This window comes from Myotis myotis, unplaced genomic scaffold (assembly GCF_014108235.1).
Source record: "Myotis myotis isolate mMyoMyo1 unplaced genomic scaffold, mMyoMyo1.p scaffold_m19_p_8, whole genome shotgun sequence".
In the NCBI taxonomy this organism is placed as follows: domain Eukaryota; kingdom Metazoa; phylum Chordata; class Mammalia; order Chiroptera; family Vespertilionidae; genus Myotis; species Myotis myotis.
The window spans coordinates 7,048,132-7,059,878 of NW_023416390.1; the positions used below are offsets into that span (position 1 = coordinate 7,048,132).

Below are 11,747 nucleotides of genomic sequence, written 5' to 3' on the forward strand. Positions count from 1 at the left end.
TTTTCCCCTTTCCTGTGCCCACCCCCTCCTTCCTCCCCGCTACTACCAAGGAGAGAGAGAGAGGGAGAGAGAGAGAGAGAAGGGATGAAAGAAAGGGATTCTCAACATGATTGGAAACAAAAATCATTTCCAGAACGGAAGTCAGCTTTATGAGGAAACTTTTCTGGCGTCTAAAAGCAGAAAAGTAAAGTTTTTAAAAAAAATTTTTTTAAACACACACAGACACTTTAGCACTTTTGAGAATTTCTTCCGATATGAAGGTTCTTTTTATGCTGGAAAAATTATATACTAATTAAAACTGCCAAATAGAAAATAGAACAACATTGAAATATTTTCATAACAAGACTATTTAATTGCAAAGGGGAGACAGATATGTGGATAATTAGTTTTCCCAACATCCTTAAAATTTAAAATCCTCTACTATTAGACGGCCTATGGTGGTAACTAACCACACTTGCAGGTCCCCCAGTATCTGTAATAAGAAACCCCCACACAACAAGACTGACAACTTGATTCATTCAGTCTTACAAACTACCATTTACCTCAAGTCAAGCACAATTTAAGGCGGACCTATTGTAATGAGTGTTTACTGCGTTTCCCCATCGACAGGTCAGGGGTATGAAGCACCCAAGACCGAGAGCCCTGGAATCGGACGGCTTGGGTTCAGTCCTGCTTCTAAGGCCTCCTCGAGATGCGATCTTGGGCAAGTTACTTGACCTCTTCAAGTTTCGACTTCCGTCCTCACGAAATGCAGTTAATAATAGTACTTACTTCATAGTCTTGTTATGAACGTTGAATGAAATAATCTTATCTCACATCCTAGCACTATGCCTGCCTAATAGCACAAAATAAATTTGTTAATGTGCTTACATTATGCAGTAGGGTTGAGAGTAGTAATAGGAAGGAAGTGATTCTGCCACCACTCCCATTATGTACAAAATACACCCCCATCACAGTTCAGATCCTAGAAAACACAAGCCGGAAAAGATCCTTTCAGTCACGTTGGAGAGCGCAGCGAAAACTCTCATGGGGGAGGGAGGAGGGGGGATGGCTGATATAGTTTGTAGATCACTATGACCTCTTGTCTTTAAATAGTTTACTTCTCAGAAGTGGTGTTAACAGAGGAAAATTCCACAGTCCTTCATTCTCAAAGATGAGCATAGTTCGTGGTAAGCCATTTCTGGGTAAATCCGGCTGGAAAGACAGCAGGCTCTGACCCAGTATGACCTGCTTGACTATTCACAGTGCTTTCATGCCTGTCATTTTTCATGTCTTCTTTTGTATGATGGGCTGTGAGCCCCTGGATGGTGAAAAATGAAACATTTGAAGCTCACTAGTGTTTATTGCAGTGCCTAAAGATTATTACGTACTCACTGTATTAAGTGCCTGCTATCTTCCAGGCACTGAACTGGATGTGGGCTGGGTATACAAGATGACTAAACATGCCCTAGAGCAGCGGTTCTCAACCTGTGGGTCGCGACTCCTTTGGGGGTTGAACAATCCTTTCACAGGGGTCGCCTAAGACCATCAGAAAACACTTATATAATTACATATTGTTTTTGTGATTAATCACTATGCTTTCATTATGTTCAATTTGTAACAATGAAAATACATCCCGCATATCAGATATTTACATGACGATTCATAACAGTAGCAAAATTACAGTTATGAAGTAGCAGCGAAAATAATTTTATGGTTGGGGGTCACCACAACATGAGGAACTGTATTAAGGGTCGCGGCATTAGGAAGGTTGAGAACCACTGCCCTAGAGACTTATGGTTTAATGGGGATGGTAGACTTATAAACAGATCATTCCATTTTGACTTGGTAGCTGCTGAGATAAAGCATGCATGGGACACTGTAGAACCCACGAAGAGGCCTCCAGCTCAGCTTGGAGGAGGATGTATGAACTGTCCTGAAGGATGAATGGGCACAAGATAGATGAGGAAAGGTGGGGAGCTCCCTGGCCAGATGGCTCAAGTGGTTAGCGTGTCATCCCGACTTGTGAAGATTGCAGGTTCCATCTCCAGTCAGGGCACATACAAGAAGCTAACGCTGGATGCATAAATGCGTGGAACAACAGATCAATGCTTCTTTCTTTCTCTTTTTCTCAAATAAAAAAGAAGGTGGGAAGCATGCGTCAGGAGAGTAAAGCATAAGCAATATCGCAGAATCATGAAAGAGTATGGCATACACTTGAAAACCATGAAGCAGTCAAAAATTATGAAAATATAAAATTTGAAAGAAGACTAAGCTGTAAGGGAGGCCAGAACTAAGCTCTAATGGGTCATAAGCCACACAAAGGGAACTTGGACTTTGTTTTGTAGGCAGCAAAGGAGAATCAAATAATCAAATGGAAAAAAATCGAAGGAGGAGTTTGAGGTAGGCAAGCCACATTGGTCTGCATTTTCTAGGAGTCACGTGGGCTACTAGAAGAAGGTGGTCACCCTGGGAGCAGGAATGGAGGTAGGCCAGCCAGTCAGGAGAGCATGCAGAAGTCTGCTTGAGAGCTGATGAGTCATGAAGGCTCTTCAATGTGCAGAGACTAGATATTAATCAGTAGATGACATTTGTGAAATATCAACTTGGTATTGTAAAGGAACAGTACCAAGAATACATAAAGGCCTCCTGCAAATAAAGAGAGAGACAAGCCAATAGGAAAGTATATACGTATGGGCACGTCGCAGGCAAAGAAATATGTATAGTTAATAAACATATGACGAGATGGCTCAATTTCACTTCTACTTAAGGAAATGCAAATCAAGACCACAGTGAGATAACATTTTATTGTTATAAAATATACATAAAAGTTACCATTTTAACCACTTCAAAGTGTACAATTCAGGCATTAAGTACATTCACTATATTGTACAATGATCATCACTATCTAGCCCCAGAACTTTTTCATCACCTTAAGAGGAAAGCCCGTATCTTTAAGCATCCGCTCTCCACCCCAGCGTTCTCCCACGTCATGGCAAAAACTAGTCTCCTTTCTGTCTCTCTGCACTTGTCCATTCTGGATATTTCATACAAATGGAATCTACGGTATGTGGTCTCCTGTGTCTGCTTTCCTTCGTTTAGCGTAATGTTTTAAAGGGTTGGCGATGTGGTGGTATGCATCCGCATCCATTCCTTTTTATGGCTGAGTGATACTCCATGGTATGGCTATCCTACACTTGATGATCTTTCCATCAGATGGAAGACGTTTGGGTTGTTTGCACCTTTTGGCTATTGTGAATAATGCTTCTATGAACATTAGCAAGAGAGCATTTTATACTTTTTGGGCAAAAAATTAAGAAGTAGATAATATCTAAGCATTAGATATTTAAGGGTATGCTGCTGATGGGGATGTAGATTTGTTCAACCATGTTGGAAAACAACTTGGCATTATCTTTCCGAATTGAACACCCACATCTCTGTGATCCAGCGATATCACCCCTAAGTATATATCCAAGATAAACGTGAGCATATAAGTACCGGGAAACAGATATGAGAAAGTTGCACTCGTGTTCCTAAGAGGAAAAACTTGAACCATGTGTGTCACGGAGTTCTGCTATAAAGCGAAGGAAAGAAATGGAGCAGCAGTGGGGGTTGAGAATTCTTTTCAAGATAGGGGAAAACAGCATGTTTGTACGCTGAAGACAGATTCCACGGAAAAGGAAGGGGATGGGGGAAGAACTGTTGGAGAACCTGATTTGTTTCCTAGTTCTGGAGGGTGGACGTACCCTCCAGTTCGAACTTCTACCTATCCTTCACTGGCCCTTTCTAAATGGCTGGACCAAATAGGGCACTTCAGCTAAATACCCAAAGGATGTTTGCTGTGCTTATCGTAGCTCTTTGGAGAATTTGATTGGCCCACTATGCATATCACCACAGAAAGCAGATCCAACGTACAATATGCCCCCGTTCGTAAATTATTATAAGGCAGTCAAAATGAATTGAGTTACAAGCAAAAGCACGGGTGAATCTTAGTAACAAAAGGTTGAGTGAAAAAGGCAAGTTGAAGACTACATGCAGTATGATATCCTTTTAAAAATGTTTAAATACAAGCAAAATGAAACAGTCTGTTGCTTAGACATACCATATATGTGATAACATGAATGCAAAAGTACCAAATTCGACAGTGATTATTACCTCTGGGAGAACCGGAAAACAAGGAGGAAAGGAACACATCTAAACCACTGGTAATCTAGTTGAGTGGCTCTCAAACGTTGGTGTGAATCAGGATCGTGGAGAGCTCATTAAATCTAGATTGCAGCCTGGCTGGTGTGGCTCAGTGGTTGAGTGTCAATCTTCGATTCCCGGTGGGGGCATGCAGGAGGCAGCTGATCAATGATTATCTCTCATCATTGATGTTTCTCTCTCTCTCCCTTCCTTTCTGAAATCAATAAAAATGTATTAAAAACAGCAACAACATCCTGACTGGTTTGGCTGAGTGGATGGAGCGTTGGCCTGCGGACTGAGGGGTCCCGAGTTCGATTCCAGTCAGGGGCACGTGCCTTGGTTTCGGGCACGTCCCCAGTGGGGGGTGTGCAGGAGGCAGCTGGTTGATGTTTCTCTCATCGATGTTTCTAGCTCTCTATCCCACTCCCTTCCTCTCTGTAAAAAATCAATAAAAAATATATAAAACAAATAAAAACAACACCTATATTGCTGGGCCCCACCCCAGAGTTTGATTCAGTAGCTGGGGTGGGGGAGCCCAAGAATATGCATGTCTAACAAGGTCCCAGGTGTTGCTAATGCTGCTCTTCTGGGACATTTAAGAGACCCACTTCTTTATTTAAAAAATTTTTATTATTGAAACTATTATATCTGTCCCCCTTTCCCCCCCATTGACCTCTTCTAGCCTGCCCTGCCCCCACTCCAGACCCTCACCACCCTATTGTCCGTGTCCATGGGTTATGCATATATGCATACAAGTTCTTTGGTTGATCTCTTCCCACCCACCCACCCAGCCTCCCTGGCCTTCCCTCATAGGTTGGACAGTCTATTGGATGCTTCTATGTCTCTGGTTCTATTTCTGTTCATCAGTTTATGTTGTTCATTATATTCCACAAATGAGTGAGATCATGTGGTATTTATCTTTCTCTGACTGGCTTATTTCGCTTAGTATAATGCTCTCCATGTCCATCCATGCTGTTGCAAACGGTAAGAATTCCTTCCTTTTTACAGAGGCATAGTATTCCATTGTGTAGATGTACCACCGTTTTTTAATCCATTCATCTGCTGATGGGCACTTAGGCTGTTTCCAAATCTTAGCTGTTGTAAATTGTGCTGATATGAACATAGGGGTGCATATATCCTTTCTGATTGGTGTTTCTGGTTTCTTGGGCTATATTCCTAGAAGTGGGATCACTGGGTCAAATGGGAGTTCCATTTTTAACTTTTTGAGGAAACTCCATACTGTTCTCCACAGTGGCTGCACCAGTCTGCATTCCCACCAGCACTGCACGAGGGTTCCTTTTTTCTCCGCATCCTCGCCAGCGTTTGTTGATTTGTTGATGATAGCCATCCTGACAGGTGTGAGGTGGTACCGCACTGCTATTTTTGTTTTGATTTGCATCTCTCCGATAATTAGTGACTTTGAGTAAGAGAGCCACTTCCAGTTCTTAGTTCTTAGGTTAGTGCAGGTTCACAGGTGTCCTATTCCATTTTATTGCTAAATGACTATAGTATTTAAATGAGAGAGAGAGAAAAAAAGATGGCTAGTCACAGACCAAAGATGAGAGCATGCCTGAAGGAAGGGTTTAATTAATCCAATTCTGGCTCCTGAAGCCTCCCCTACAACAGAGCTAGAGTTCCGTTAATGAAAGCAAACGGGAAAACTGCTCTAGGAGCCCCAGGACCATTTAAGAAAATTACTATAACCACTTTGTGAGATAAACTGGAAGACTGATTCTTCCTTATGTGCACAGTGACCACGTATGACCTTCCCTCTCCTGGATCTAAATAATTGTTGGCAAAGACTTGCACATTTCAAATCTACCTTTTCTGTTGATTCAGCCGCGCAGTGGTTCTCAACCTTCCTAATGCCGCGACCCTTTAATACAGCTCCTCATGTTGTGGTGACCCCCCCAACCATAAGATTATTTTCGTGGCCACTTCATAACTGTAATTTTGCTACTGTCATGAATCGTCATGTAAATATCTGATATGCGGGATGTATTTGCATTGTTACAAATTGAATATAATGAAAGCATAGTGATTAATCACAAAAACAATATGTAATTATATATGTGTTTTCTGATGGTCTTAGGCGACCCCTGTGAAAGGATCGTTCTACCCCAAAGGGGTCGCGACCCACAGGTTGAGAACCTCCGATTCAGCGACTACTGAGCATGCTTACAGATTTCCTTTCCCTTCCAGTTCTTGCCCCGCCCTCAGGCGCTCCGGGTGACTATTTTCCTTCCCTCCTTCCCCCCCCCCCCGCCCCCCGCTTCCAGACGTGTCCCCCAGGATCGGAGGGGAAATTTATGTGCTTCGGACCCTGCGGTGACCAGGCCCGCGTGTAGGGCAGGCTCTGTCCCGCGATGTGCCAGCCGCTGGCCGGCTAGAGAAATGCTCGAATACCAAATTCCTGCCCACGTGAGCTCGGCCCAGAGAGGAAGCCAGACCGTGAATATGAACTTAAGCCCAGCCGGGCAGACAGGCGGTTACGGAAAGGCAGGTTTACCGCTCTCAGAGCCTCCGCTCAGCCCTCCGAGCCAGGCCCCGTTCCCGCTGCGGCGACTCACAGCGGCGGGTCCAGGCTGAGCGCCCGCGGGACGGTCCCGTGCGGGGCGGGGGTGGGCGTGGCCTGGGCGACGGGGGGCGGGCTCGGAAGCGGCGGCGGCCCGGCTGCGCATGCGCGCCTCCCACGTGCAGCCGCGCGCCTCCGCCGGCCGGGCCGTTGAGCACCATGGTCCCGCTGCGGGTTTGGGCCGCTCGGCCGCTCGGCCGCGCCGTGGCCCGCGGGCTCCCGCTCCCGGCGCCCTCCCGCCCCCGCCTCTGCAGCTCCGGCCCCCGCGGCGCCCGCGACGAGGCCCCCGAGGCGCGCGCCTGCTTCACGACCCCCATCTTCTACGTAAACGCGGCGCCGCACATCGGGCACCTGTACTCGGCGCTGCTGGCGGACGCGCTGTGCCGCCACCGCCGCCTGCGGGGTCCCGGCGCCGCCGCCACGCGCTTCTCCACCGGGACGGACGAGCACGGCCTGAAGATCCAGCAGGCGGCCGCCGCGGCGGGCCTGGCCCCGACCGAGCTGTGCGACCGCGTCTCGGCCCAGTTCCAGCGGCTCTTCCGCGAGGCGGGCGTCTCATCCACCGACTTCATCCGCACCACCGAGGCGCGGCACCGGCGGGCCGTGCAGCACTTCTGGGCGGCGCTGCAGGCGCGGGGGCTGCTCTACAAGGGCCTCTACGAAGGGTGGTACTGCGCCTCCGACGAGTGTTTCCTGCCCGAGGCCAAGGTCAGCCGGCAGCCCGGCCCGTCGGGGGACCCGGGTCCGGTGTCCGTCGAGAGCGGGCAGCCCGTCTCCTGGACCCAGGAAGAGAACTACATCTTCAGGCTCTCGCAGTTCCGGGAGCCGCTGCAGCGCTGGCTGCGGGACCACCCTCAGGCCATCACGCCCGAGCCCTTCCAGCGCACGGTCCTCCAGTGGCTGGAGGAGGACCTGCCGGACCTGTCGGTCTCTCGCAAGAGTAGCCACTTGCACTGGGGCATTCCGGTGCCCGGGGACGACTCGCAGACCATCTACGTGTGGCTGGACGCCTTGGTCAACTACCTGACCGTCCTCGGCTACCCCAGTGCCGAGTTCGAGGCCTGGTGGCCCACCACCTCTCATGTCATAGGCAAGGACATCCTCAAGTTCCATGCCATCTATTGGCCCGCCTTCCTCTTGGGGGCCGGCCTGAGCCCGCCACACCGCATCTATGTCCACTCCCACTGGACAGTCTGTGGCCAAAAGATGTCCAAGAGCTTGGGCAACGTCGTGGATCCCAGAGCTTGCCTCGACCGCTATACTGTGGATGGCTTCCGCTACTTCCTCCTCCGCCAGGGCGTCCCCACCTGGGACTGCGATTACTATGAGGAAAAGGTGGTGAAGCTGCTGGACTCCGAGCTGGCAGACGCGTTGGGCGGCCTCCTGAACCGATGCACTGCCCAGAGAATAAACCCTTCGGGGACCTACCCGGCCTTCTGCGCCCCCTGCTTTCCCAGTGAGCCCGGCTTGGCGGGGCCGGCGGCTCGCGCTGGGCCGGAGGACTACGCTCTGGTGAGCGCAGTGGCCACGTTGCCCAGGCAGGTGGCAGACCACTACGCGAACTTTCAGATCTACAAGGCCCTGGAGGCAGTGTCCAGCTGTGTCCGGCAGACCAATGGCTTTGTCCAAAGGCACGCGCCGTGGAAGCTGAGTTGGGAGAGCCCCGTGGACGCCCCCTGGCTGGGCACGGTGCTTCACGTGGCCTTGGAATGTTTGCGGGTCTTCGGGACTCTGCTCCAGCCCGTCACCCCAAGCCTGGCTGACAAGCTGCTGTCCAGGTTAGGGGTCTCTGCCACAGAGAGGGGCCTTGGAGAGCTCTCTTTCTTGCCTCGATTCTACGGACATCCTTGCCCTTTTGAAGGGAGGCGGCTGGGACCTGAAACTGGGCTCCTGTTTCCACGCCTGGACCAGTCCAGGGCCTGGCTGGTGAAAGCCCATAGGACCTAGAAACTCAGTTCTTACGGTTTCTGGCTTGTGGTAAAAAGAGCAAGTGTGTTGTTTTGCATTTTCAGGAAAGCTATATTAATGTTTTCTTAAGTGTTGCACCAAGTGAGCACATAAGCGATGTCCCTGTGAAAAGAGGGTTAAAACGTTTCAGGTGCCCAGCCCTGAGTCTTGTTTCCTCTGCCCACTCATTAACCACTGCCCTTTGTATGCCAGTGTCTCTACGGTGTCTCTAGGGAAAGATGGGTAAGAGGCGACTCTGCTGAGACCATTCTTTCTTCTGGTGCCTCCTTCCAAACCAGTTATACCCGGACTACCTCTCATGGCTTGTTTTCCATTGGCTGCCAGCCTCTGCCCCGGGAATCGGAGTTGGGATTGGAGGTCTCTACCTCAGCTTTAAGCCCTATTTTGTTACATATGTTGGGTCTCCTGTTAAAAAGAGATTCTTTTATTAACCTTTAAAAATTCAGTGTCCTAGACTAGATGTTTATATTTTCGGTTCTTAAAATCATGACTAATGATTAATATTAGCAGTCCAATAGTTGTGCTTTGTAACACTACACTCCAACCAGTAGATGGCTCTAGTCTCACATGTGGAATTAAGATGGAGGTTCAGAGTCTTTAGAAGAAATTTGTTTTCTGCTTTCTAATTTTGCAGAATTTAAGAAAATTTTTATTGCTTTTCTTAAAATGAGGGATAACTGCAACCACTGCTGTTTTACAGAAAGCCATAAAAAAGATCAGAATCCTCAGCTTTCTTCAGACTACTGAAAAAGGACATTTAGTCTAATTAAATATTTACTATGCTAATAAGTAAATATATCAAGTTTGTTTGGACTATCTATGATAAATTGTAAAGCTCTCTTGAGGTACTTGGTATGTTAAAATTTTAAACTTTAATAACAGTAAATTTAGAGGTATGATTTAAAAAATCTTAAGTTGTTCAAAAGGGCAGTATTTTCTTTATATTTTTTAGCCATCATTTTGTTATCCACATACATAATTTACCTTATATTTCTTTTGGTCAATCAGCATTGATAACACAATACAGAAATTGTACAATAGTTACTATAAATGTTAATACATTTACTTTTAAGTAGTTTTTACTGATTATTTATGCTCTTTTAACTTGTTATTAAAGTTTAAAAGTTTGTAAGTACCTTATTCAGATTCATACTGTTGCATTTGTTGAAGGTGGTGGTGAAGGGAGGAGTGGTCAATGCTCCAAGAAACTCAAACTGGATTTAAGGAGCTCTCCAAGGCCCCATAACAACACAGAAAAGATGTTAAGGTATCAGTTATATAAGGTATCACTGACTACAACACTGAGCCAGCATTGTATCTGGTAGGTGACTGACTGGACAGCCAGGCCAAAGTTGAGAACTTGCCTTGAAATATCCATTCTAAGCATGGTAGCAAGCAGAGAGGGCTCATTATGAAGTAACTTATTAGGTTGCTAGTTCCCCAGATTTATTCTGTGTGCTTCTGTTTAGCTCCAGTTTCCATTGAGAGGTTGTTTGCTTGGGAACATTACTTAAAAAAGAATGCTTGAAGGTATTCTAAAGTGGAAGGATGGTTTTGACAAATGTTCCTTCAGACCTGGACTTCCCATATGACGTATTCCAGTTACCTGCTGGGATTCGTAGGGCAGATTACAGGGGCCTAGGATTGAGTATATCTCCTAGGGCTGCACGGAGCAGAGTAGGGAAAGACATGGGGTGTATTTACATGGTGAAGGAAAACACCTACAGCCAGTGGGATGATAACCTCTGCCTTTGCAGTGTCCTGTGAACGGTCTTCCAGTTCCCATCACGAATGGAGAGACAGTGTCTTCCACTTGACTGAGCTTTCCTGTGGCCTAGTGCTGGTCCATACACTGGATCTTTGCTTGCTGGGTGTTAATGGAGTTCCTTTTGTGCAGTCTGTCACTTGTGCAGGCATTTTAACTGGCTACCAGAATATCTGTGCTACTAGAGGGCACAAAAAATAGGGGATTCAGAGAAGAGGGTATTACAAAAGACAAGATACTGTGAATAAAAGGTGTGATATGGAAGATGAACCAGTTTGATTTTCTGTAGGAGGTAAAGCAGATAGCCTTTGGGTACTGGATGTATTCAGTTTGATCCAGCACTTTAAGAATGGCAGGTGGTGGATAGATAAAACTTAAAACCGGAGGACATAGCATTTCCAGGAGAGGGCATCCTAACCACTTGGGAGAAGATGATAAACTTGTAGACCTCTAAGAATCCCACTACTCCAGAACTGTTAACAGCTTATCTGGCATCTTTGGCTCCCCTGACCAGAAGTTTCTCCCAAATAATACTCCTGAGGCTCAGATTTTCATTGTAGGAGACATTCTTGGAGACAGTGTTGCAGGAGGGTATGACAGAGCACTGATCAGGTGTTCATGGGATGTCCGTTACAGTGGTAACAGGCCATCAATTTGGTAGACTACATTCCTGTCTATGAAGTCATGCAGGAAGTTGTGGGCAATGGACAGTATATGTTAAGTGGCACCATTCAATATTAGAGGGCTATTCCACAAGTGAATTCATAGATTAGGCACCTCTGAAGCCAGGAGACCTGTGGCTATACAGAGGTTAGGAATAGACAGGAATGCTCAGCTGGCGTGGCTCCGTGGTTGAGCATCGACCTGTGAACCAGAAGGTCATGGATTGATTCCCAGTCAGAGCACACGTGCAGGGTTCAACTCAGTGTGGGGTGTGCAGGAGGCAGCCAATCAATAATTCTGTCTTTTCTCTCTCCTCCCTTCCTCTCTGAAATCAATAAAAATACATTTATAAAAAAGAACAGGCAGGAACAAGAATAGATACAATCTCTGATTTCACTGAGATCTGTTATTCTGGAAGTAGGCCTCATTTTTCTTAAGGACCCGTGTGACTATAGGGGCTGAGAAGAGCCTGAAAACCTTCCTGTTAAGTTGATAAAGTACTCAGGAAGGCCTAGGCTGAAATATGGGCCCTGAGGCAAAGGCCAGTTTATTGTTTTTGCAGCTGTACCTGTGAGTGGAACATAGCTCTTGAGATTTGGGAAGTTCTAAAAC

General features: G+C 46.9%; 1 protein-coding gene across 1 annotated transcript; it reads left to right on the top strand.

Annotated features, from left to right (window-relative positions):
• The first annotated feature begins 6,861 nt into the window (after window positions 1-6,861).
• MARS2 (methionyl-tRNA synthetase 2, mitochondrial) lies at window positions 6,862-9,847 on the top strand. Its single transcript, XM_036320243.1, has one exon. It carries the CDS (start codon window positions 6,899-6,901, stop codon window positions 8,684-8,686), a length of 1,788 nt encoding a protein of 595 aa, XP_036176136.1. The 5' UTR covers window positions 6,862-6,898; the 3' UTR covers window positions 8,687-9,847.
• Window positions 9,848-11,747: the final 1,900 nt, after the last annotated feature.

Excerpts from the sequence above, each read along its gene's own strand:
- MARS2 (XM_036320243.1), top strand. The coding sequence starts at position 6,899 with ATGGTCCCGCTGCGGGTTTGGGCCGCTCGGCCGCTCGGCCGCGCCGTG.